The sequence below is a fragment of the Solanum verrucosum genome, unplaced genomic scaffold, assembly GCF_900185275.1.
Source record: "Solanum verrucosum unplaced genomic scaffold, falcon-dt-bn FXZP01000261.1, whole genome shotgun sequence".
Lineage (NCBI taxonomy): Eukaryota > Viridiplantae > Streptophyta > Magnoliopsida > Solanales > Solanaceae > Solanum > Solanum verrucosum.
The window spans coordinates 4,984,290-5,010,502 of record NW_026019969.1 but is presented as its reverse complement, the minus strand read 5'-3'; the positions used below and the strand labels follow the sequence as shown (position 1 = coordinate 5,010,502).

Sequence of the window (26,213 nt, the reverse complement as noted above, 5' to 3'; positions counted from 1 at the left end):
CTACTCTTGAACTTGGACGCAACATATTGCTTGAAATTGAATAGTAGTAGCCAGTAGGTGTTTAATTTAAAAGCAAGCAACTGTTTTAAATTTTGACATATGTATTTGTTATAATAAATAAATGCAAGCCAAATTGGGAAATTAATGGTAGTCAAATTTATGAGTCGCATTTAAATTATATATATATATATATATATTGATTGGTTTTTGATATTCTTTTTAGTTTATAGTACCTGAATTGTTGAGTACGACATATTCATTAAGAGTAGACTTGTTTTAATACTTCTATTTTAAAGATATTATTTTATTAGAGAAAAAAATTGAAACTAAACCTGAAAAATTATAAAACAATCTTCTCAAAATTATTTTCCTTCCTATTAAATACACCCAAAAAAGATGACGATGCAATAAGCTAGAACCGGCCTTGATTCTCTTCAACCGCCACCCACCTCTTTCAATATCTACCAAAATTTGTATAAAATATTTTGTCTTCTAAAACATGAGAATTCTTTTGTATTTACAAAAATGTGAGCTTTTCACCAATATTTTAATATTTAAATGCTGAGAAAACAAACGGTTATAATTATTCATTTTTTAGATTTAAAGATAATTAGATTCCTATGTATAATGTGTGTGATATCATAATTTGTGTTAAAGTTTAATTTACTTGATTGAAGTTTTTAATTAAAAAAAATATATACATAAAACAAATTTAAGAACACGAAAAAACGTTGGTTGAGTCATGAGTGTTCTTCAAGAAGTGGGGAAATGGATCCGCTTAAGTTGGCATTTATTTCTGATTAAATTCAAAATAATTGTAGCAATCGAAACAGATCCATAAATTAAGTTTTATGAATATATAAGGGTCTGAAAAATACCCCAACTTTGGTCGGATTTGTTGTTGCGATACTAAACTTTCATGAGCACCTATTACCTCCCTAGACTATTTAATACCGTATTTTTTACCCCCTGAACTATTTAATAGTGTATTTTAAAGGTATATATGTGCCCACGTGAACACATTACTATTTATAATTTTGCATTATTTTTTATGTCCGCGTGGGCAAATATATATGTTTAAAATACGGTATTAAATAGTCTAGAGAGGTAATAGGTCCTCATGAAAGTTTAGTATCGCAACAGCAAATTCGACCAAAGTTGAAGTATTTTTCAAATCCTTATCCCATATATCTTTATAAAGATTGTTTAGCGTTAAATTTGTTATATTTTATTTTTTGCAATATATGTGAATTTTACATATAAAGCATACTATGATTTATTTTCTTATTTGTTTTTCTTTTCTTTCCTTAACTTTAGCATTTGATAATGATACATATTGATTTTGTATGTATAAACACTGATTAGATCCATTAAGTTCCTTATTTAGAAATTCATTTTTCAAAGTGAAACATGTTTTGAAGAAATAAATTATTCACTCGTTTACTAAATTGCTTTTTATATGAGATAATTTATTCAGTCATTTTAATATAAATAGTGAGATAAAATTATCAAAAAAATTATTAATACTTATAATTAAATATAAAATAAAATAATCTCATATTATTTTAAAATTATTATTTTATCCCACATTCTTAGGGGTTCGGGCAGGGCTTTATGAAGTTTTTTTTTTTTAATTAGAGAGAACTTCACCAATAAATAAAAATTAAAGAGAGAAATATCGAAAGCACTCATATATTTGGCATAAATTATTAGTTTCATCCTTGAACTATTGACATTTTAAAAAATATTTATCTACTTGACTAACTAAACTTAAATACACTCTCGATATGCAACATGACATAGCAAGTGGTCTCAAACTCTTGTAGGAGCATGGAGTTCTTAATAAATATTGGGAGAAGTGTTGAAAATACCCATAAACTTGATGAGAATTTAGGGGTGTTTCACTAAAATTATAAGATCGGGAATTTATTTAGCTTCAATTAGTCAAGTGAAAGGATATTTTTAAGGCTGTCAATAATTCAAAAATGAAACTAACCATTTACGCCAAATTTAGAAATGTTTTTAATATTTTTTCAAAATTAAATAATCAACTCAATTATTAAGATTTTTCGGAGAGTTATGAAGTCATGGTCTCATAGAAGAGCATAAACTAAAAACTCGCCGTAAATCCCATGTTTGCTTCCGCATCTCATTTAAGATATTCTCATCCGGGTGTCGTGACGTAAACTCATTTTCTCCTCTTCATTTTGTCGGCTACATACTTTGCTTCAATTCTCTTTACCTCCCCATTCTTCTTACCAATGCTATATCCACCCACAACTTTTAAAAAAAAAAAAGATGAGTGTATTTATATGTGTAAATATGTTGACATGATGTTTGAAATACCCCAAATAGTTCTTGTATTATAATATATATATATATATATATATATATGGACAAAATTTTAAGGATGACCATTTCAGATGAAAAAAATATTTTTGAGCTACTTAGAAATTTAAAATTGTTTTAACTACCAATTACAATTTCTTATACCATCTAATATGGACTATGGTTATTAAAATATGCTTCTTTAGAGAAACAAATAAACTTAAAATTAACATTTCTTAAGTGTAGAAGTGTCATTTATATTATCTCTCGACCGTCTTTCTTTGGGTAATTGATAAATATAGATTTAATTTATACAAATACATTTCTATATGCGTTAAAAACTTTATTGATGGTATTTTCTCAACTTCAATATTTGTAACCGATTGATTCTTTGAGCATATTTAATTTGTAGTGTGAAATTTGACAACCTATCAATGCTACTTTTATCCCTTTGATGTTTTCTCCTTTAAATGAAAACATGGCTGTAATGATTAGAATATTAAGATGATACACCATAATAATAATAATAATAATAATAATAAACATTCAAATTAAATTGCTCCAAAATTATATCGGTAAAAGTAAACATTCAATTGTATTTACATATAAATGTAGTCAGAGTGATTCTACTATAGTAACAAACAATACATAATAAGTACATAGAAATCTTTGTTATTTGCTTTTTTGGTAATATGTGGACTTTGGTAAAAGTATACATTTTATTCCATATAACACATGCTTACTTTTCATCACATTACTTTATATGTATATCAATTGATTGAAATTCTACTATAATTGAGATTAATGCAAATTAAAATGTTTCAAAATTTACTTGGAGTATATATCATTTATTTTTCGCCATTCTAACTTGTACAAATTATTTTAGATCTCTTATATGTAATTTTTATTTTATTTTCATAAAATCAACTGCAAGTTGGTAACAAAGCCAATTGACCCTTCTATCATATATGTTGGGAAAAATCAATTTAAAAATACTTTTGATACAATGTGATATTATCTATTTGGGGTTAAGTCCGCACGATTTTCCCCAAAATACATCACACCACTAAGATCGCTTACACCTTATAGGTAGCTTCTCAATCTTTTCAACTATTCCATCCATCTAACAATAGTTGTCCACTATATTATTTTGGAATGTCCAACAATATTTGTATACTTTATTAAATGAATGGTTAATTTTACACTTAGTTCCTAATTTATCCTAACCATTAATTAAGGTCATTCCTCTATTACATTTTTCAAAACACCGTATTTATTATATTCAAAGGATAATATAATAAAATAACCTTTTATTATAGTTTCTTAAGAAATGTGCAAAGTCAATAGTGAACAAGTATTATTGAACAAAAGGAATACCAATGAACTTTTATTCACATACCCAACATTCTCTCCCTCAAAGTAAGTTCCACATTCACTACAATCCATGGATCATTTTTTCAGATTTACATTATGCCCCCGTATCATTTTGAGATTTACAGTGTGCCCCCATATCATTTTGTGGCGTGCGCATCTCCAAAATTATAAAATTTATGACAAACGAAGCCTGCAACTAGCTCCTTCTTGTGTACGTATCTCCACACTAATAATTGGTAAGCAAATCGAGCCTTGCTTCCATCATTCCACCACATGACTTTACTCATCCTGCTTTGCTAGGCTAAATCAACTCAAAAACACTCTTAACATGATGTGATATTATCTGTTTTGCATCAAATCTGCACAATTTTTTCTCAAAGACTTCACATCATTAAGAGATCCTACACTTATATATATAACATCTCAACCTTTTCAGCTACTACGGTAGACTTTTGTTTGCACACACAACGATTTACATTTCAAAAAATAGCAAAGTAGTTGTTTCCCAATTGGAGTTTTTTCACAATAGCAAAGTATTTGTTTCCCAATTAGAGTTTTTTCACCCACCACAAAAGTTAGTGGGATGCAAGTAACATTTTCCAAAAGTCGTTGGTCATTTGCAAAAATAAGCAAAAATTGGATTGGCTTACACCGCAGTTAACAATGAAGAGAGAGATAGAACAGAAACAGTAGGAGTAGAAAATAGAGAAAAATACAAAGAAAAAAAAAAAGGAAGAGAGAGAGGAAAGGGAACCGTCTGAGAGTCAAACCAAAACACAACATCAATACCAAAAAATTTTCACCGGTGTTATCTCCTCCTCTTTCCTGGTGAAGTGTTTCCGATATTCATGCTTCATCTGATCGTCAAATTACGTCAGCGCTCGGCGGCAGTGGCGGAGGTGGAAGCTGGTGGTGGCGGCGCCGGAGTAAGCGGTGGAGTACTGAAGGAAGTTGTTGAAGTGCATATTGATCCTTTTTTCCGGTCGTTACTTGCTGGTTGCCGGTGAGATTCTAGAAACTTCGTATTTGATTATATTATGAAGAAAAACCAAAACAGCAGCAGCAATAGCAACAGTAATAACAAAAGTAAGGTGAAGAATGGGACCAGTACCCATGGATTTCTCCCCAATTCTCTCAAGTTCATCTCATCTTGCATCAAAACGGTGTCGTCCAATGTCCGGACCGCTGGTGCCTCTGTCGCCGGTTCCTCCTCCGATGATCACCGCAAAGACCAGGTCTGGTTCGGGTTTTTGTACCATTTCATGCTTTCGAATGTTGATCATTTCATTCTTATAGATGATAGTTGTTAGTTAGTTGATTCTTAGCATGACGCAATTGGATTTGTTGGCTGTCAGAAAGGTTTTGATAGTTAGGATTTGCTTGGTGTATTGGGTACAATGGGATTTGCCAGGTAGTTGAACTTGTTCTTTATATAGAGCGAATTAGGATGAGGATTCAAAATTATTATCCTCACTATGTATTTTGCTTATTTATCTACTGATTAGGGGTTTGAATATAGCATTGTGTGAAACGGAGCTGGCTTGGGAACTACATTTAGCATTTACAATTGAGATCATTTACTCTGAGAGCTCAACTGAATATTTTGGGCAATATTATGTAGCTAGAAATATATATATATATATATATATATATATATATATATATATATATATATATTTTGCGAAAAAAGAAAGATGGATGTTGCACTCAAACTCTACTACCAAGGTTATGTGGCATCACGGTCGAAGGACAGGAGCTTGAATCGGCTTTGGTACTGCATATTTTGGTGTTCTACTCTTCTAATTTTGTTTGATTGAAGAGTGTGTTACATTACTAGGGGAAGTGAGATTTAATGGTTATGAGTGCCTTTAAAATATGCAACGTGATTAGATGTTCAGTTTTCTACTTTTTATTCTTCATTTGGACTTGATATATGCTATCTAAGTTGGCACGGAGATAATTCAACCCAAAGAGTTTATACATTTCAGTTATTTCTATGGTCAAATGATTATGGCTGTTTTAATTTTTTTGACAGTGCATAATATTTTGATTATGTAGAAAGTCCAGTAAGCACCTTGTGTTTCAGTTTAAGCTTCTTCCGTGCATCCTCCATATGCTCAATGTTATGGGGCATGCAAATCCTGGAGGTTTTTAAAAAAAAACTGAAAGTGTGCTTTGAGATCCATCCTCATGTTTATAGACCTGTTTATAACTCAATCCCTTTTAGAAATGACATTTCATTTATGGTAGATCCAATGCTTTCTTTATCCTGCTTCATTCCTGGAAAGGAAAATGCAACAAATATCGACATGATTCTGAGTTATAACTTGTAATTTCTTACTTGGAAATGTTATTGCCATCTAATAAAATGTTATTCGAATTCTCGATGGAATGAATGCCAATGTGATTACTAATTTCTCATGAGGGTAAATGATTTGTAACTATCACAAGTATGCCCCTGAAAAGATTTCCTAGGGGACCATGTGCGATTAAGCTATTGCAGTCTGGAACCGTGAAATGCAAATAAAATTTTGGGCTCAAATTTCAAACTACAAATGGTATATAACCTTTTGCATCTTTATTGAATGCCATCTTTTTACTCGATTTGGTTTCAAATAAAATGGTGGAAAAATGGCAATTCAGTTTTTAAAAAAAAAGAAAGATGGAAATATAACATATTTTATTAGGTTCGGGCATCTCTTCACCATAGTATGCTTATGCTTCTTTTTAGTTGATTTTTTGTAGGAGGGAGGAGTGTGGTGTAGTTTGATAGGATGAACATCGAAATTTTAGTTCTCTCATAACTACTTTTCTAGTAAATTTCCAAGGAATCAGCCATATTAATGATCTAATTTTTTGATTATGGAACTATGTAACAGATAGTAAATTAATCTACATGCAGTTAGGTTCTATATAAACAGTTTTGTCTTGCTTCGGGATTTGTAAGTTGAAGCTGTTCATAGTCTTCTCCTTCTGGACATTTAAATCTGTGCAACCGTTTATGTGATCAAACAAGATCTTCTTGAAGCTCCTCGTCTCAGCTTCCATCTCTTTTTTTTTTTGTAAGGAAGACCACCTCAGGATCCACATATAGGAGAGATATTGGTACCCTAGAATGGAAAATGTTACCATTACTATTTATCTTTGGTTCTCATCAGCCAAGGAATTTCGCGATGGGTATGTTAGCTTGATAAGTATCAATGTATACCATTTCTCTTAGCTTATTTACTTCCTTGAGAAATTTCCATATAATTCATGTGGTCTTCGTCTCTCCTCTGGGTGACCTTTCCCTCACCGTCTTAAATATCTGTTCAACAGAAAGAAAAAAAAGCGAAAAAAATAGAAGAAGGGTATGCAGCAGGAATTTGGATAGGGTTTATTGTTGACTGCTATGTTTGTTGGCAAAGTGCTTTGGTTCTGGACAATTTTTAGATACTCAAGTGAAGTAAGATATTCTAACAGTGTTCTGATATGGAATATTGTAGTCTTTTCTGTTTTCACAGCATCACAACTTCTCTAGTTTGCCGATATAAGCTGTACATGATCTGATTTGATGTAATTGGGCCCGGTTGTTTATTCTTTTTGTCCAAACAGGTTTTATGGGCTTGCTTTGACAGACTAGAGCTTGGTTTGTCTTCATTCAAACGAGTGCTCCTTATTGGTTACTCAGATGGATTTCAAGTTCTTGATGTTGAAGATGCTTCAAATGTTTGTGAACTAGTTTCGAGACGTGATGATCCAGTAACTTTTCTACAGATGCAGCCCATCCCTGCAAAATCTGGTGGTAATGAAGGATATAAGAAATCACATCCACTGCTCTTGGTTGTGGCATGTGATGACACCAAGGATTCTGCTCCAACTCAAACTGGGAGGGATGGCTTTGTTGAGTCTCAGGGAGGAAGCATCTCACACGCACCTACAGTTGTGCGTTTTTACTCCTTAAGGTCTCACAACTATGTGCATGTTTTGCGATTCCGATCCACTGTGTATATGGTTAGATGCAGTCCAAAGGTAGTGGCTGTTGGTCTTGCAGCTCAGGTAAACATCTTGTAATTTTTGTAGTGATGGATTATGCCTTTGTCCATAAATCTGAAAATTACGCTGAAAATTTCATGCTCCCTTGTATGTTTGATGTGTTGGCAGATCTACTGTTTTGATGCTCTTACCTTGGAGAACAAGTTTAGCGTCCTCACATACCCTGTTCCTCAGTTGGGTGGGCAAGGTGTGACTGGGGTCAACATTGGTTATGGTCCCATGGCTGTAGGACCAAGATGGTTAGCATATGCTTCAAATAATCCACTGTTGTCAAACACTGGGCGCTTGAGTCCCCAAAGTCTTAGTCCTTCTCCAGGTGTTAGCCCTTCTACATCACCTGGTAATGGAAATCTCGTAGCTAGGTATGCCATGGAATCCAGCAAACATTTAGCTGCTGGGTTGATCAATCTTGGAGACATGGGCTACAAAACTTTGTCCAAATACTGTCATGAACTTCTTCCTGACGGGAGTAATTCGCCTGTGTCAACGAGTGCTAGCTGGAAAGTTGGGAGGGTTCCAGCACATTCAACTGAAACAGATGCTGCGGGCATGGTATATTCTATTTAAAGCTTGTTTGTATTATCAAGATGCTTATGAAAAATAACTTTATTGTGAAGTTCTGTTGAAATTGAAACCAAGGTTAATAAGGAAAGGAAAGGAAGGGCTCCGTGTTTCGAGTGTTCTGCTGATTTTGACATTTTTGATAGCCGAATCCCAGAAAAGATTAAAGTGTGGTATAGTTGAGCACAAGATATCTGCAATTTTTATTTGTTGGTTCTGTTTTACACTCTGTGATTTCATTTTTTGCTGGGGCTTCATATGTTCCAAGGTCAGCTGATGCCAGGGACATAAATATGTGCTGTACTTGATCTCTTGAACCTGAGGGATGCTATCTGTAAATTCAATACATCGAAAGAAGCATCAATTGTTTGTACTTTGTCCTTTCCTAACCCCCAAGTAAGCGTAGAAGTTGTAGCAGAGATATGTTGTTAGTGCACTTTCTAATTGGTGAATAAAGTCTGTAGGTTGAGAAGGGTAGTGGGGCCAGTTCATTGTATACTAGTTCCAGAGCTGTAAACAACATACTTGTCGGTTATAACATTTTTAGTTTTTGGACTGTTCAAATTAAGCTCTATTATCCTAAGAAGCATATACTACCTGTTATCAGATGACAACCGAAAGCAAGACAATTCTCTCTCTCTGAACAAGAGTAGTTTGTTCTACATATGTTCCCTACTAAGCTCTAACAAAAATGTTATAGCTCCTGAATTGATTTTTTGGTAAGGTGAATATTATTAACAGTTGGGGTAAAACACATACAAGCCGTAGACCAAAAAGAAGAGAACATACAACTAAGGTTCTCCAGAAAAGAAACCCAATCTTCTGTATAAATGGGGGGATGGGGGAACTCATAGGCACTTCAAAAAGCAACTAGAAACAAAAGACTACTTCGTGATTTTACTAAATCTTGTTCAACCGCTTCAAATGCCCTATTATTTCTCTCTCTACTTTAGCTCCTAAATTGATGATTGTGCTGTGTGTAATCTTGAGCAAGAGAGTAACTGCATCAGCTTTGTTTAAAGTATGGTGGTGATGAGATCTTGAGTTTTCCTTCCAATTTTTCTGCTGCAGGTTGTTATTAAAGATTTTGTTTCTCGAGCAGTTATATCACAATTCAGGGCGCATACCAGTCCTATATCTGCTCTGTGTTTTGACCCTAGTGGCACTCTTCTTGTTACTGCCTCTACTCGTGGGAATAATATAAACCTATTTCGTATTGTACCTTCTTGCTCAAATGGAGCAGGAAGTCAAAGCAGCGACTGGAAAGCTTCACATGTCCACCTCTACAAGCTTCATCGGGGTGTAACTCCAGCTGTGCGTATCTGTTGTGTTTTTCTTCTCAAGTTCAACATTGAGGTTTCAGTCACTATAATGATTCTGATTAAATTTTATTCTCTAAATGCTGAATTTGATAGGTGATACAAGACATTTGTTTTAGTCACTACAGTCAATGGGTAGCTATTATTTCATCTAGAGGAACTTGCCATCTTTTTGTCCTATCCCCTTTTGGCGGTGAGACTGGTCTTCAACTACAAAATTCTTATGTTGATGGACCCATCCTTCAACCTATTCTTTCAGGACCATGGTGGTCTACATCATCTTTCCTGGTCAATCAGCAGTCTTTTGCGGCAGCGCCTGCACCTATCACACTCTCTGTGGTCAACAGGATAAAGAATGTGAATTCAGGTTGGCTAAATACAGTGAGCAATGCTGCATCTTCTGCAGCAGGAAAGGTTTCTGTGCCTTCTGGTGTTCTTGCTGCTGATTTTCACAGTTCCGTACGCCGGGAACAACCTGCTCCCAAAAGTTTAAATGCTTTGGAGCATCTTTTGGCTTATACTCCATCTGGTCACTTAATTCAATATGAATTGATGCCCTCATTTGGTGGAGAGAAGGGTGACTCTTATCTGAGAACAGAGACTGTTTCAGTAGTTCAAATGCAAGAGGATGACACTGGGGTGAAAGTTGACCCCATTCAATGGTGGGATGTATGTCGAAGAGCTGATTGGCCTGAAAGAGAGGAATGTATTCATGGCATTACTCCAGGTGGCCGTGAAGCTACAGACATAGTCATGGGAGATTCTCTTTCTGAAGATGATGATAAAGGAGAAAAGGATTTGGCTAAACTATGTGATCGGTCTCATTGGTACCTTTCCAATGCTGAGGTGCAGTTGAAGTCTGGGAGGATACCTATTTGGCAAAAGTCCAAGGTTGTTATCATCTCTTGCAGAAATTGTGTCTGTTCCTCTATACTTCTGAATATGTACTGATGTCATTTGTATCTGTTCTAGATATACTTCTGTACCATGAGTCTTTCTGGATATGAAGAGCAGGATATTTCTAGAAGTTCTGGTGCTGGGGAGATTGAGATTGAGAAGATTCCTGTCAATGAGGTCGAAGTAAGGCGTAAAGACCTGCTGCCTGTGTTTGACCATTTCCACAGGATTCCATCAAAGTGGTCAGATGATAGGTAATGAAATAGCTATTCTGGGTCCTTCATTTTGTAGCACTTGCACTTTTATATTCGCTAAGGTTTTTTCTGATCCTGACCTAATGAGATAGGTGCACGAAAATTGGGTTTTACCTCGCATTATCTGCTTGATCCAGAGTTGAGGCCTACTGCTTTAGGATTTTGTAATACTGTTTTCAGTTTTTATGGGATTCTATAAGTTCTTTGCAACTGTAATTTCCCCCTTGCATTTCTCTTTCCATTCAGTGCATTCAAGTTGGAATTTATTTCCACCATCTTGCAACTAGTCTGCAAATGTGTAGAAGAATGTTCTTTTCTTTATCCCTTAAGGTTCAGCCATAATGTGTCCATGAAATAACTATTTCTAATTGGCTTTGTTTATAACCTGATTGCTGGCTGATCCATGAGTCAAATTCTAGTCACACCATGAATTGGATTCAAGAAGTTTATAATAGGGGGAATAAGCGGGTGACTTTTTCGTAGCATATGTGCTTTTGAAGAATTCTAGTGTCTATCTGCAGGCATGCAGTGGGTTTAAATTCTGTTCATCCTCTGATTCATCACTGAGAGTTGTATAGATATTGAAGTGATTTAAGTGACTCTACAGAAGTTGATGATTGTATAGAGATATAGAGATAAGTCGCCATGTCTCTTGCATTATACAGCTTTCTTCTATTTTTAGGCCTCAATTCACACCAAACTTGGGGATTCTGGTTGCCCTTGGTTTCTTTTTTGATTAGTTAAATTATGGAAGCTTTATGGGGCAGTTTAATACTTTCTCACGCTTGTGTAATACTGCCCCATATTTGGAGAAAATTGAAGTTACAACCACTCTTTCTATGTTCTCGAAAGAATTTAAACCACTTTTTTCAACTCTCATCTAAAAAATTGTGTCCAGACCTTTAAACAAAATTGAAGTTAAAAAGACAGTGCTATCGACATAGATTGATGGGAAATTTCTGAATGGCTGTTCATGTCCACGAATGGCCCCGTGTGTCCTTTCTCAATGGGGCCAACTGGTTCATATTGTTAGAGCACGCATTCTGCTTTTTCTTAGTCATGATTCTCAATTTAGCCTTTTTCATTCAATTGCAGTATGCGGAATATTTTATTCTGAAAGTTTGGAAGAGAACTCTGATTTTACATTGAACAGTAATGTGGGAATCTTCTTCAGTGGTGCCGAACAATAGTTTGCGGCTTGTGTAAACCCTAAAACTAGATGCAAATGATAGGTTTCCTTTTTGCCTAAAACAATATGTCAGGGCAGGCACAATTGTACCAAGGCATGCGTCCCAACATCAATGGACTCACTCAATGATAAACATAGTAGACATATTAATTGTTGATGAAATCATTGTAGACGAATATGTTATTCATTCATTTCATTGAGAATAAAAAGTTTGATATATATATTATGATTTGTCACGGAACTTGAATCACACTTATAATGATTTAGGAACTTGATTGACATGGTTCTACTTCCTGTATTTTGCTTAATCTTCAGGTTTTCAATTCATATGTTCATATAATTGTAATGTTCTTACAGTTACTTTCTTGTAGCTCCTCTCTTTCTCTGTCACAGATATTTTTCTTCATCTGATCTTTATTTGTGCCTTTTTGTGCGTTCCCACATTTGACAACTCTGTTTCACTCGTTTGTCATGGTTGTTGGAATCTGTACCTTCTGTACAGTCTGATCATCACATGCTTTTTTTATGTTAAATAACGTTTTGGACACATTTAGATTCTGATACGCAAATGATACAGGATTTTCTTAGGATCTCTTGACATATAGATTATTATAGTTACTTCTATTGTTTTCTACAAAGGACCTAAAGATCATTATTCTATCAAGTATTGCTCTTAATAGTGGGTACATCTTCATGCAGTCAATACTAGTGTTGTGCAGTTAAATAATATTTGTTTTTTTCCTTCCATTCTTCAGCTCTTCCATTGGTAAAGAGAAGTCAGGGGACGGCACAACTGGTATTTCCAGGGCAGACTCTCTCTCTGAGAAAAGCTTTCCTTCTGGTTAGACTGTTCGACTTTTCTTTTAAGCATTAATAGTTGTTTTATGGCTGATGTTTTTTTTTTACTTTGTCTAACATATATGCTTCCAGGTTCTTCACAAGTTCCCCGTTTACATGAAGTTGGTATGGGGCCAATTTCGTATCCATGTATTGAACTTTCTATGGAAGAAAGTGATGGGTCGAGAAGTTCTAGTTATACTGCAGCCCCACAAGTGAGTAAGAACATGCCTGCTGGTCTGGAATCATCCCCAAATATCTTGTGCTCCGTTGAGGAAAGTTATGTGGTAAATAGTCCATCTCCTCCCAAAATTGAATCCTTCTCCACTGGAGGAACCAGTGCAAGAGAGGTTCAGTCTTCAAACAGTGTCATTACCAGTGAAGCTTCAAACTCAAGTTCCAATCGTTCCGACTTGAGTATGAACATAATTGACGAACAAACTGTTAATGAAGATATATGCGACCCTGTAGATTTTGGTCAATTTTTTCAAGAAGGCTACTGTAAGGCTTCAACTAACAATGAATTGCATGAGGTAACTGAACTGGTTGCTGATATGGATAGCAGTAGTAGTCCTTGCAACAAAGAGAAACCTGATGATGATGGGGAAAGTGATGATATGCTGGGAGGTGTGTTTGACTTCTTCGAAGAAGGTGAGTGATTAAGTGGGTTTTGTCTTGTAGAGTTACTTATTTCTTCGTCCCTCCATCCTTTTCCTTTTATTATGTAACATAGGCTTTCATGAAACCGTGGATTTGTTTCATGCAATGCCTTTTACAGTTTAGGCCAAAAAAATTGTATAGTAGATTTAGTCTATTAGAATAGAACAGATAGAACTTGGTAAAAAGATGACCTTTTTTCAGTAGAACAGATTGACCTTAGGTAGTTCCCTACCAAGGGCCCTTCTCTAGTTTCTTTGACAGTATTGAATATCGTCTGAACTTTTAGTTGCAAGGGTCATTATTTCTTATTCTGTATGTAATGCAGTTGCCTTCGGTTGTTGCAGGTTGATGCCTGACTCTGATTCCCGCGTCATACCAGCCTAATCTTATTTCAATAACATCTAGTATTGCTGGTAGTAGGATATTGGCCAATTCAGTGGAACATATCGTATATGCCATTGAATAGAGCTGAACATTTCAGAAGAAACCTACTGACTGATATGTGAAATATGACTGTAGTTATTTCCTTTTTGCCGGAGTGAAGATGCCTGGTTTCTCCTGTCCGATTCTCTGTATATGGTGTATAGTAAAATTCTTGGTGCAAATGATTGGTGTGGACATGACAGTCTATGCTGTGTAAAACTATTGTTCTTTTTTTTTTTTTTGAAAAAAAAGAAAAAGAAAATAAAAAAATGAAAATGAAAAGAAAATCATCATTTATTGTACAGTTGTTTTTCTGTTTCATTTGCCGTGTTTGATTGGAACACTAGACTTTGTCGTTTGATGTTTATTTGTGTCAGGGTTATTTTGGCAAAGTTGGCGGATGTATAAACATGATGCTGGATGATAGGGAATCAAGTAAAATTACTTGATGTCGAAGAGTTGTGAAGTTGCTTATTATTGACCCAAAACTATGTTGACAATTCTCATTTTTCAATCTATAGTGTATTGGCATTATAGCATTTGGTAGTTGCGCAATGCTACTGGGTAATTGTATGATAAAGTCTACTGCTACTTCTCCCTTTTGGGTGATGCTGTTGCATTAACATGAATACTGTGTCTCACTGCTAAATTGTCCATGTAATCTATGATATATTTTTATTGTTTGATTTGGCTAAATTGCAAAGTGAGGAAGAAACATAACAGTAAATTGCTATGCCAAAAGTACTACTGAGCACTGGGTTATCTTCTTGCTCTTCCCTTTCAAAGAGGAGGACTAATGGACTAGACTCCAGAGGCCTCCACAGGAACTATCATTACATGGAATAGAAATCAAGAATACATCTTCTTTCAACAAACAAACAACATTAGTACTTGGAAGAGAAATTTCAATACCTTAAGCTTTCACTTGTTTTATTTTGAAGATGTTTGTCTTCATGTTTTCACCATGAGAGTAGCAGTTCAAAACTCAAAAAAATACCAGTAGTGTCGTCAACTTTCTGAAACTAGTCTGTGATTTTTTATTTTTCTTAATAAACACTGGAAAGTGATCTTAATAGGAAAAGTAATTTTACAGAAGTTGAAACTAAGCTCTTGATTTCAAGAAACTCATATCAATGAAACACTGCAGGACCAACCCTGAACGTCAGATTATCAATCCTCTATTGATGATGAGAGTGCCATAAGTGCAACCACTACAGATCTCATAGTCGGCCGCATCTCATGATCTTTCTCTGTACAAGCATTAGCAAGCTGTATCATCTGTAATAGACAAGACAAGTGTTTAATGCTTCAAGGAAGCAAAGAAACAAAAAGTGGTACACAGTGTAGGAAAGAAATGTAATTTGTACCTTTTGGACTGAATCAAAAGGGTAGTTATCCTCGAGTTTGGGGTCTATCAATCTGGAAATGCCTTCAATTGGATTTGGATGATTATGAGCTTCTCCAAACTATGATTATCACAGAACAATCACCATAATTAGCTCGTAAATTTTGGTGCAATAGACAAAGTAACACTAGCAAGAAGGGTGAGATCCATGAGAAGGTCATGTCAGTGGCAAATGATAACATTCTTTTAAGAAATATGCTGAAGCAAAGTTACCAATGCAACAAGGCTTCTTGCTTCATCTATACCATCTTCCTTGACTACCGCTTCCTTTGACGAAATTAGTTCATAAAGGACAACGCCAAAAGCATAGACATCTATTTTAGATGAGATAATTCCTGAATGACCATACCTGCATATTTCAGCAATAGTTATTGGAACTATCCATCTGTGATACATCAGATGCATGTGGAATAATATAACCAACTTCGTCTGAGGGAGTTCAACTAAAAAGTTTCCAGCTTATATACAACAACAACAACATACATACTCAGTATAGTCCCACAAGTGGGGTCTGGAAGGGCGGGGTATACGCTGACCTTACCCCTACCTTTGTGAGGTCCTATTTCCCGATAGAACCTCAGCTTTTTCAGAATATGGTTTGAAGGAAATGCAAGAGCAAAACGTTTCCAGCTTATATATGTACATTATATTTTTGAAAAATTGAATGTGTAAATATATGTTATTGAATTCCGTTGACATAAAAATGTCTCTAGTGCAACTGCCAAGGAAGTGGAAGATTTGTATGGGGTCTTGTGTTCGAATTCCAGTAGAACCAGTCTGTCCTGTACCGGTACATCAGAAAGACAAAATAGTTTTGATACCATTAATCTTAAATGTCAACTCTGTTACCATAGAGACCACCTATTGCCAGGTTCTTTATTAAATAAGCTTATTCAGCAGCAGCTATTTCCTATGTTTAGACACATTTTGTACACTGAAAAAACTTACTCTGGTGGCATGTACCCAAATGTACCCATAAAACGTGTAGGTATAGCTGAATTTCCATTTTCAACCAGTTTCGTCAAGCCAAAATCTCCAACCTGTAAGTTAGTGATTTACCAATCAGGCGAGCACTTAAATATATTGGTCAAAAAACAAAGATTAGGGGCCTTAATAAGACCTTTGCATGGAAGTTTTTGTCTATCAGGATATTTGCTGATTTAATATCACGATGGATATAAACAGGAACGGTGTGTTCATGTATATATTCTAGACCCCTGGCAGAATCTAGTGCGATTTGCACCCTCGTTGACCATGGCAGTGTGTCCCTCCCTGGAGATAGATTTATCAAGTAACAAACAAATGCTTAAGCTTATAAACATCTCCAATGCAAAAAAGAAGAAAAAAACAAGGAATTAACTATTCCAGCACATCGCTATAGCTCATTAAGTTCCATACCACGTAGATGTTGGCTTAGATTACCATTGTCAATGAACTCATATACAAGGAAGAGATACCTGTCAACACAATATCCTATCAAGCACACCTGCATGCATTCAGTGACAGCAAAAAATCAAACAAGCAAACTAATAAGCATAATACATCATTAAACTTCCCAGTTCCCCCACCAGATCAGTATATGATATACATACAATTCCAGACTTAGAACTTCCAGTAAAAATGTGGCCAATAAATCATGAATCATCTCTTACAAGGTTGTATTTTTTACTGTCATATGACATACCATCAGTTTTAAAGTTCGTTTATACTTGGGGCTAGATTGATTAAAATTGATCAACTGAATAAGAAAAGATTCTCTATTTTGTTATTTATTTGTGGCGGTTAATGAAGTAGATGAAAAACAAGTTTTTCTTTCAAATATCAAACATGAATGCCATGATGTCAAGATGTTGCATCATTTACCCCGATTAGCATTATACTTGTGCTCATCAAAAGAAATAGAACTGCTTCTAAAGGCAATCTCAACTGACAGAGAAGATATTGATAATTACCAGGTTCAAGTGATGAACACGCGTCAAAATTTTCAGTTCAGCAAGAAATTCAGTTTTTGCCTGCCTATTCATTTGCTTTATTGCTGTTGCCTGTATCATAGTTTTCAGTATATGTTAGCAGAAATTCACAGTATAAAAAGAAAAAATGTAGAAATGTCCCATTGAACGGTGAGTTTCCCCCTTTCAAGTCATAGTAGCACAGGTCCATTTGTAAGTAAGTTATTATCAGTTTATGCAATAAGAAATCTCCCAACATATCCAGTTGCAGTATAACAACCTTAAATTTTACTGTATAAGCTATAACTAATAATTCTTCGTAATAATCGTAGCTTTTATAAATTGTGATTCTCTAGGTTTATCACACTTCTCATATTATTCCTCCAAAGTGAAATTCTATAATCCAGGACTCATATTTTGTCTTTTACTTATTGAATTCATAATAGAAGTCTTCTGAAACACATGGAACAAGGGACAAAGTAAAGTAGCAGCTGACTTGCTACCTATAAAGGAAAGCTAGGGTCCATTCTAGGCCTCAGTAAACTCCATCTTATTGGAATGAACAATATTGACAGGTGTTCCATGACTTCACCTTTTTTTTGTTTATGACAAATAGCTTAGGAAAAAATATGTAGGGAATAGAAAGATTTCAACCTTCAAAAGAGACAGGCAGACATATTTTTACAGTTATTTGATGAAATTTTTTTTGAACTGCAGACCTTTCCTCTCAGCTCAGCATAATAAACAGTTCCAAAGCCACCTTCTCCAATCTTATTAGAAATGCTAAAGCCATTAGTCGATTCAGCAAGTTCTTTGTATGAGAACTCCGTAGATTTGTCCACAGCTATGCCCAAGAAGCCTGCCAAGGCACCATCAGAAAGGTCACTGCCTTAGTTCCCTCAGGCCTTGCTCAGTTTATATAATAACAACCCAAGATATGGAATAAGTACAAAGCCATGAAGTGTTTAACAAAATTTCGATCTACCAAAGGTAAGACACTGATTTTAACACTTAAAATTTACTATTTGATTTATTGATCCCTGTGAAACAACAGTAGACAGACAATAGAGGAAACAAGACAACACCAGCTATCAATTCAAAAAATGGAAAAAACTTTGGAAGAACTTATGTTGCAAAAAGTGTTTTTGTTAATCTAGAGAATTACCCTGACTAGATAGATGCGATTGATCAGCAGTTGCTGAGATTTGTGGCACAATCTTTTGTACCTTCTTTCTATAAAATCCCAGGTAAATGATGCATATGAGTAATGCAACTCCAGCTACTGCAACTAGTGATGCTACTTCCACTCCAGCAATAAATTTCCCTGATGAGCCTGATCATACACTCGCACAGAATAATCAATAATCTAGGATATCATGAATAATCCATGACTAACTAGAGTTGCGTTAAACATGAGAGCAGTCACCTTTGCTGCAAAGTCGAGGGAAACATGGATGACCAAATATGTTAATAATATACACCAAGATAAGATGTTCAATTTATAGCCAACTCAAGTGTGAAAAAGATACCTGGTTGGCATAGGTGGATAGTTCCCAAATTTATCTGCATAAAACAAGGAACCATGGTCAGAAAAATTATCCACCAATTGAAAAAAAGGATGTCAATATTTTTACGAAACCCCAAATTAAAATTTAGGTTCAAAATCCACAACAAAATGTTCGGGAGATGAGAAAATGAATCAATCTCTCATGAAAGGTTCAAAAATGGGAAGTAAAAAGAATTAAACACACCCTAAGTTATCCATATATTTCTGCTTACTTTTTAGGTGAAACATTTTCCGACACACCCTAAGTTTTCCATATATTTCTGCTTACTTTTCAGGGAAACATTTTCCTTCATACCAAATATGGTTGAGCTTGAGAGAATCAACTCAGTCTTCCAGAACCCTTAATTCAAACTAAAAATGGAACTACTACATGTATTAAAATGTGGTGGAACAAAACAAATATGACCTCTGGTTGGAATGTAGAGCAGGCCAGTGCCAGCACTGAAATTGACGCCTGGATTGTACATTTGGATCAATTTTGAACTTGTTTTTGTCGCCAAAGCTATTGACGTCAAATTTTCCCCTGGAAAAATTGGATACGTGAGGAACAAACTATAATCCTTGGAGACATGTTCGTTCCCGCAGGAACAATTCACTATGACGTTCAATGCTGTCATTTCCGGGTAATTGTTAACCCTCATCAGCCACTCCCCAGTTACCAAATTGGAATATTGTAATGCTACAGAATCATAAGTGCACTCAGAGCAAACAGGGTATGTAAAGACGTGGCCCAAGTAGTCCCCATTATTAAGGCAGTCACAGGAGAAGGGTACGTTAACCCGGTATTCAAGATTTCTATTGGGGTTTAAGATACTTGGGTTATAGCTACGGATTTCAGGGATAGAGATGTTCGAGAAGATGTGGGCTATGTAACTAATGTCAAGATCAGGATCACCAGATAACGAGATCCTATATGAAGCTAAAGCTAAGGCACAGCCCTCTGTGCACCTGGAATCAGCATAATCAACTGAAAATAAGTAGTAGTAGTAATAGTACATCACAAATACGATTGTCCTTATCCTTGGAAAGATATACATTCCTCTTGTTTTTAATTTTGATCTTCCAAAACCAAACATCAAGAGGAAACACAGAAAAGGTATAACAGTATATTGGAATTATTAGGCAAACACAAATTTTCTATGGAAAGTGGACAACGAAAAGTAACAAGTTGACTACTTGTCAGTGAAAATTTTGAAGTGTGAGGCTCCATTCTTTTTTTTTATATATACTTAGGATCCGTTTGGCCCAAAAAAACTTGGGAAATGGTGTTTGGTCATGTAACTTGGTATCTCAAGTTTCCAAATACTAGAAAAAACTAGTATTTGGGCAAGTTCTAATAATTGGGAATTTTGAAAAATTCAAAAATCATCCCAAACTTTTATATTTTATAAAAAAACTCATCATTTATTAATTCCAACCAATATTTGTTACTATCTCCTCTACAAAAGTTTGAGTGATAAAATTGAGAAAAAAGAACAATTTATGTTTAATGGACTATAATTATAATTGAATCAATGACAAATTTGAGTATACAATTAATGTATTATATTGCCTATATTGTTATTTTGTTTATGTTTAATGGACTATAATTATAATTGAATCAATGACAAATTTGAGTATACAATTAATGTATTATATTGCCTATATTGTTATTTTGTTGTTGTTAATTGTTATTAATTACTCCCCATGTCCTTAATTACTTGTCCATTTTGACAAATCAAGAAAGGACAATTTTTTATTTCGCCTATTATACTCTAAATTTATTATTTTGAAAAAGGTACAACTTCTTGAAAATCTTAAATTTTTATTTCATCCATTTCATAATTAATAAGGGTAAAATGGTAAACTGACTATGTCAATAATTATTTTCTTAATAGGTGTGTCAATTCAAAAGTAGACAAGTAATTAGGAACAGAGGCGGTATGTTATAATGTTATTTTTTAATGGAGCATATTCATTATAAAATGATAATATAAATTTATGGACATTTTAAATAATTTTTAGAACTTATGGGTATAAATTATATTTTTTAAAATAATCAAATATTTTTGGAAAAACTTGGGGCCAAACATATGGTAAAACTTCACCAAAAACTTTATACAATTAAGATTTATCAAAAATATTTGAAAACTTGAGGTCAAACGCTAGCTTAGATAGTGGATCCATTTGGTCACTTTTACCTCCGGGCTCCCACCAACTAATGAACATTAATGGTCCAAGTCAATTGTTGTCTGTTGACTGACCCCTAACTAATGAGATGCTGCTCATAGTCAACAATTTGAAATTTCGACAAAAAGAAGAAGTATCGTCCTTAGGACTTACTACTCCCTCTGTCTCAATTTATGTGATTTACTTTCTTTTTTAGTCAGTACCAAAAAGAATAACACATTTTTATATTAAGTAACAATTTAACTATAAAATATTTGTTTTACCCTTAATGAAATGATTTACAGCCATACAAATTTCTATCATTCATTTTGGACCACAAGTTTTAAAAGTCTTCATTTCTTTCTTAAACTCCGTGCCGAGTCAAACTACCTCACATAAATGGGACGGAGGGAGTATATAGTTTGAAAATCCAAATTTATCAAAAGGAGAAAGACAGTAATTAAATCCAAATCTAACTCATGCAAACACTGCATATTACATTGGGTCATGTACCAAAATCAAGATTCAAGAGTACCTCATTCTTAGTATACAAACAGAAATACATTGAAATCATGAAGTTCCAATACAATAATACGTATTTTATATTGAAGATTCGAGCCTCTGCGATACAATCAGCATGCAAGAGGAGACAAAAATGCTGCTGCTTGGGATTGTAATGTGGTTGGCAAAATATGAAAACTACATAGTATCTTATTAACAAGTACTTTCTTAGGTAGTTGGTGACATTTTGGGCTCTTCTCTGACTGTAGTGAAGTGATCCCTATAGATCTGTTGAGCCTAACACCTTTAAATACGTTACATTATGTAACATGATCTTGTTTCTGCCTTTTGATCTTAATTTCCATAGAGTGAAAGCAACATATCAATCTGTCAATCATGAGAGCGCCATAAGAGCAACCACTACTGATTGCATAGTCGGTCTCATTTCAGGATTCTTCTCCGTACAAGCTTTAGCAAGCTGTGCCATCTGCAATAGACAAACCATGTGTTGCTTCAAGTGGAAGCAGAGACAGAAAAGGGGGTATATAGCTAGTGCAGTAATTAAAGAGATATAATTGTACCTTGTAGACTGAATCGGGGGGGTAGTCATTGCGGAGTTTAGGGTCTATCAATCTGGAAATGGCTTCAATTTGATTTGGATGACTATAAGCTTCATCAAACTACAATTATCACAGAACAATCACGATTAGCTCATCGTCTGGTTCAAACTAAAAGTGTCAGATTTTAAATGCAGAGGAGTAAAGTTTATGTCAAGGTCATCTCAATGCCAATGAATAACATTCAATGAAGAAATTTGAAGAAAAAGTTACCAAAGCAACAAGGCTTCTTGCTTCATCAACACCATCTTCCTTGACTACTGCGTCCTTGGACGAAATCAATTCATAAAGGACAACACCAAAAGCGTAGACATCTACTTTACGAGAGATAACTCCTGAATGACCATACCTGCACATTTTAAAATTTGTTACTATTTTGTACTAATTGCCAGATTCTCTATTCAAGTAAAAAGGTTTGGACAGCTGAAGCTACACCTACTTTTAGACGCGCTTATACAGTGAAAAAAAAACTTACTCTGGTGGCATGTATCCAAATGTACCCATAAAACGTGTATTCAAAGTTGGATTTCCACTTTCAACAAGTTTTGATAAGCCAAAATCTCCAATCTGTGAGTGATTAACCAGTTAGAAGACTACAGAAGTTGTTGAAACACACAGAATTAATAGAGGACGTTAAAGATACCTTTGCATGAAAGTTCTCGTTTATCAGAATATTTGCTGATTTAACATCACGATGGATGTAAAAGGGGATGGTGTGCTCGTGTATATACTCAAGACCTCTGGCTGAATCCATTGCAATTTGCACCCTTGTTGACCATGTCAATACGTCTTTCCCTGTAAATAGATTTACCAAACAATTAATAAATCTGTAAGCATATAAACATCACAAATACAAATAAGAAGAAAACCATAAAGAATGAACTATTCCATCATATTGCTATAGCTAGTAGAGTTCTCGTACCACGAAGATGTTGGCTTAGATTACCATTCTCAATGAATTCATATACAAGGAAGAGGGACCTCTCAACACAATACCCTATCAAGGACACCTGCATGCAATTCAGCATCAGATGAAATAGTCAAATGAGAAAACAAATTAAGCATAATACAATCACATTTGAGTTCCGCACCAGATCAATAAAATGATATACATGCATTTCGATACTTGTAATTTAAAGTGCAAACATCCTTCACATTCTTAGGCATGCGCTCTCTTCATGGACATATTTTCAAATACGGTTCCCTTTGTAAATTGAAAATAAACTCCTACAGGATCTATCAATACCCTCATACTATAAACTAAACTTGCAGCTTTACGAGCTCAATGTATATGGAGTAGAATGATTAAAATAAAAGAGGTGAAAATTAGTAAAACGACATGCTATGAGTGAGAAAATCAATTTCTTTTCCCTCTCTTTACATTTCCTTCAAAGCAATCAACTAAATAAGCAAAACATGTGAATTCCAGGCACGGGAATGCTAATGAAGTTCTAAAAGATATTGCTTAAACTTGCAATATCTGGCATTCAATACTTATTATACTTGACAAAACAAAAAAAAATAAAAAATTATAAGCAAAATAAAACAAGTGACAGAAGATATTGATCATACCAAGTTCAGGTGATGAACACGCGTCAAAATTTTAAGTTCAGCAAGAAATTCTGTTCTTCCTTCCCGATTCATTCGCTTTATTGCTGCTTTCTGTAGTTTTAAATGTAGAATTAGCAGAGACATTGCTACCCTTAATAACACTGTTTTAACAGCTTTTTCAGTTTATTTTAGTTGAGACTACTCAGACATCTTACTTGATCAAGTGCAAGAATGATCGAATTGTGTTCTCCTTACTGATTTTGCAATATATTTCTAACAATAGATAAACAAAACTTTGCATCATGGGGAGACAAAAACATGAACTGCAGACCTTGCCTCTCAGCTCAGCATAATAAACAGTTCCAAAGCCACCTTCTCCAATCTTATTCGAAATGCTAAAGTTATCAGTCGACTTAGCAAGTTCTTCATATGAAAACTCTACTGATTTGTCCACATGTATGCCCGAAAGACCTGCTGAAGCACCATCAACAAGGTCAGTGCCTTAGGCCACATTTATTGGAATATGTTTGGAGTAATAAACTAAGCAAGTTCTAGTGGTTCTTCACATGGATCAAACATATTGCAAGCACATTGGGAGTAATAAATCTAGCATTAGATACCTCCATGAAGTTGAAATTTGATAATGAATTAGAATATTGGCTATCCTAAAGGACAGGGTTGAAAGAATTTTTGCTGGTAATCGCAAAAATGCTTAATTTAACATCCATGATAGACATTTTCAACTGGAGGCTTCATTCAGAAGGAGATTTGAACTCGAAATTTGGGAAGAGCAAAGAAGTAGAAAAAGAAAGAGGAAGATTTACAATTACCAGGACTAGGTGGATGGTATTGACCAGAAGATGCTGGGATGTTTGCTGCAACCTTTTGTTCCTTCTTTCTATAAATTCCCACATAAATGATGCCTACCAATAACGAAACTCCGGCTAGTGCAGCTACTGCTAATGCAGCTATTGTTTTACCTGATGAGCCTGATGAGACACTCATACAGAATAATCAATATGCTTACATTGTACAACACTTCCATCAACAACTTGATTTGGGAGCAATTAGAAGCAATCCAACACAAAATAAAGAGAAGGAAAGGGTAGTCCACCTTTTCTGCAAGCCAGGGGAAACATGGATGACCAAATAAGTTAAAGAATATGCAAGCATGTCTTAAGATAAGGTGCTCAATGTATAACTACTTCAAATCTGAAAATTGTACCTGGTTGGTATAGGTGGATAATTCCCCAGTTTATCTGCATAAAACAAGTATATACATAGATAAAACTGGATTTACAATCAAATATAATATCCATCACAACAACAGCAACATTGTACAAAAGACACAAATCATTAAAAACAGGATTTTCTATGCTTTGCCTAAATTTTACTTCAGCAGAGTCTGTTTGCATTGCGATTCATGCTATATGAAGTTACTTCATGTAAGTCCGTCTCAGTCCAATATTATATAAAAGAAAAAGCTAATCTACCAAATACTCTTCTTCTTTTCTTTAATCTGAACTAACCTTTGCCTGGAATGTACAACAACCCGCTGCCAGCACTGAAATTCACCATTGGATTGTACATTTCTATCAGCCTTGAGCTAGTATTAGTCACCAACGCGATATAACTCAAATTTTCCCCTGGCCTCATCGGATACGTGATAAACAATCCATAATCCTTTGACGCATCTTTATTCCCACAGGAGCAATTCACAGTCACGTTCAAGGTCACATGATCCGGTATATTGTTTTCCGGATAACTATTATCCCTCATCAACAACTCTTTATTCGTCAAACTTGAATAGAGCCTTGTGGCGATGAGATCATAAGTGTCATTGGCACTAACAATATAGGAAAATACATGTCCCAAAAACTCACCATTATTAAGGCAATCACAACGAAAGGGAACGTTAACTCTGGATTCGGTTAGAATAAACGTGCTTGTGATTTCAGTATTCCAGTCAAGAATATCACTGGATGGCATGTTGTCAAATAGTTGGGATATTTTAGGGAGGTCCGATTCGGGCCAGATGAAGAGGGAAGCTAAAGCTAAATCACAGCCATTTATGCAACTACATGTTGTGCAATTTGAGAATAAGTAAATCAGGACTAAGATTATTATTGATCTTCTTCTAAGGAATATCATTGTGCTGAAGATTGAAGGAAAAAAGATTGTAGTTTTTCAACTGATTGTAGTTGAAGTACTTATAAGTACTGTACCTAAAATTACTTAAATTCAGTTGAACCAACCTACTTTACTTTTAGTATTTTTTTTGCTAATATTCAGCTACGATTACATATTCCTAGAAACTTTGAGAACAAAGAACAATCAAATTAAAAAATCGACTTCTGCTTTGCCACATCAGGCTTGTGCAATTTTTTTTGGTTTCTTATCCGGTGTCTGATATCCACATTGGAGCCCAACTAAATTCGAATTCACGTCAGGAAGTTCCGGTAAAGCGCTCCCTAACAAAGGCGACTCCGTACCAAGCATGCTCTAATCTTTGGTTTGTTGTCTTTTAGTTCACTTTTCTTTAGTCACCAAAAGAAAAAAAAAAGGCTTCTATTATTTTTCACATTTCTATTTTTTTAA

At 34.8% G+C, this 26,213-nt stretch overlaps 3 protein-coding genes across 3 annotated transcripts; 1 reads left to right on the top strand and 2 right to left on the bottom strand.

Moving 5' to 3' along the window:
- The first annotated feature begins 4,386 nt into the window (after positions 1 to 4,386).
- Positions 4,387 to 14,169, top strand: LOC125816418 (autophagy-related protein 18h-like). The gene is made up of 9 exons (XM_049496024.1): positions 4,387 to 4,937; positions 7,297 to 7,740; positions 7,846 to 8,289; positions 9,370 to 9,612; positions 9,714 to 10,508; positions 10,590 to 10,768; positions 12,713 to 12,798; positions 12,888 to 13,445; positions 13,799 to 14,169. Exons 1-9 carry the CDS (start codon positions 4,740 to 4,742, stop codon positions 13,801 to 13,803), a joined length of 2,952 nt encoding a protein of 983 aa, XP_049351981.1. The 5' UTR covers positions 4,387 to 4,739; the 3' UTR covers positions 13,804 to 14,169.
- An 878-nt stretch (positions 14,170 to 15,047) lies between these two features.
- Positions 15,048 to 19,796, bottom strand: LOC125816601 (chitin elicitor receptor kinase 1-like). The gene is made up of 13 exons (XM_049496215.1): positions 19,205 to 19,796; positions 18,761 to 18,794; positions 18,658 to 18,662; positions 18,397 to 18,564; positions 18,317 to 18,319; positions 17,951 to 18,090; positions 17,235 to 17,324; positions 16,681 to 16,768; positions 16,403 to 16,554; positions 16,231 to 16,322; positions 15,496 to 15,631; positions 15,245 to 15,343; positions 15,048 to 15,155 (listed from the first exon to the last, which is right to left on the bottom strand). Exons 1-13 carry the CDS (start codon positions 19,794 to 19,796, stop codon positions 15,048 to 15,050), a joined length of 1,707 nt encoding a protein of 568 aa, XP_049352172.1.
- A 2,030-nt stretch (positions 19,797 to 21,826) lies between these two features.
- Positions 21,827 to 25,766, bottom strand: LOC125816248 (lysM domain receptor-like kinase 3). The gene is made up of 12 exons (XM_049495833.1): positions 25,145 to 25,766; positions 24,841 to 24,874; positions 24,730 to 24,734; positions 24,446 to 24,604; positions 23,947 to 24,086; positions 23,637 to 23,726; positions 22,987 to 23,074; positions 22,708 to 22,859; positions 22,540 to 22,631; positions 22,278 to 22,413; positions 22,029 to 22,127; positions 21,827 to 21,934 (listed from the first exon to the last, which is right to left on the bottom strand). Exons 1-12 carry the CDS (start codon positions 25,764 to 25,766, stop codon positions 21,842 to 21,844), a joined length of 1,710 nt encoding a protein of 569 aa, XP_049351790.1. The 3' UTR covers positions 21,827 to 21,841.
- Positions 25,767 to 26,213: the final 447 nt, after the last annotated feature.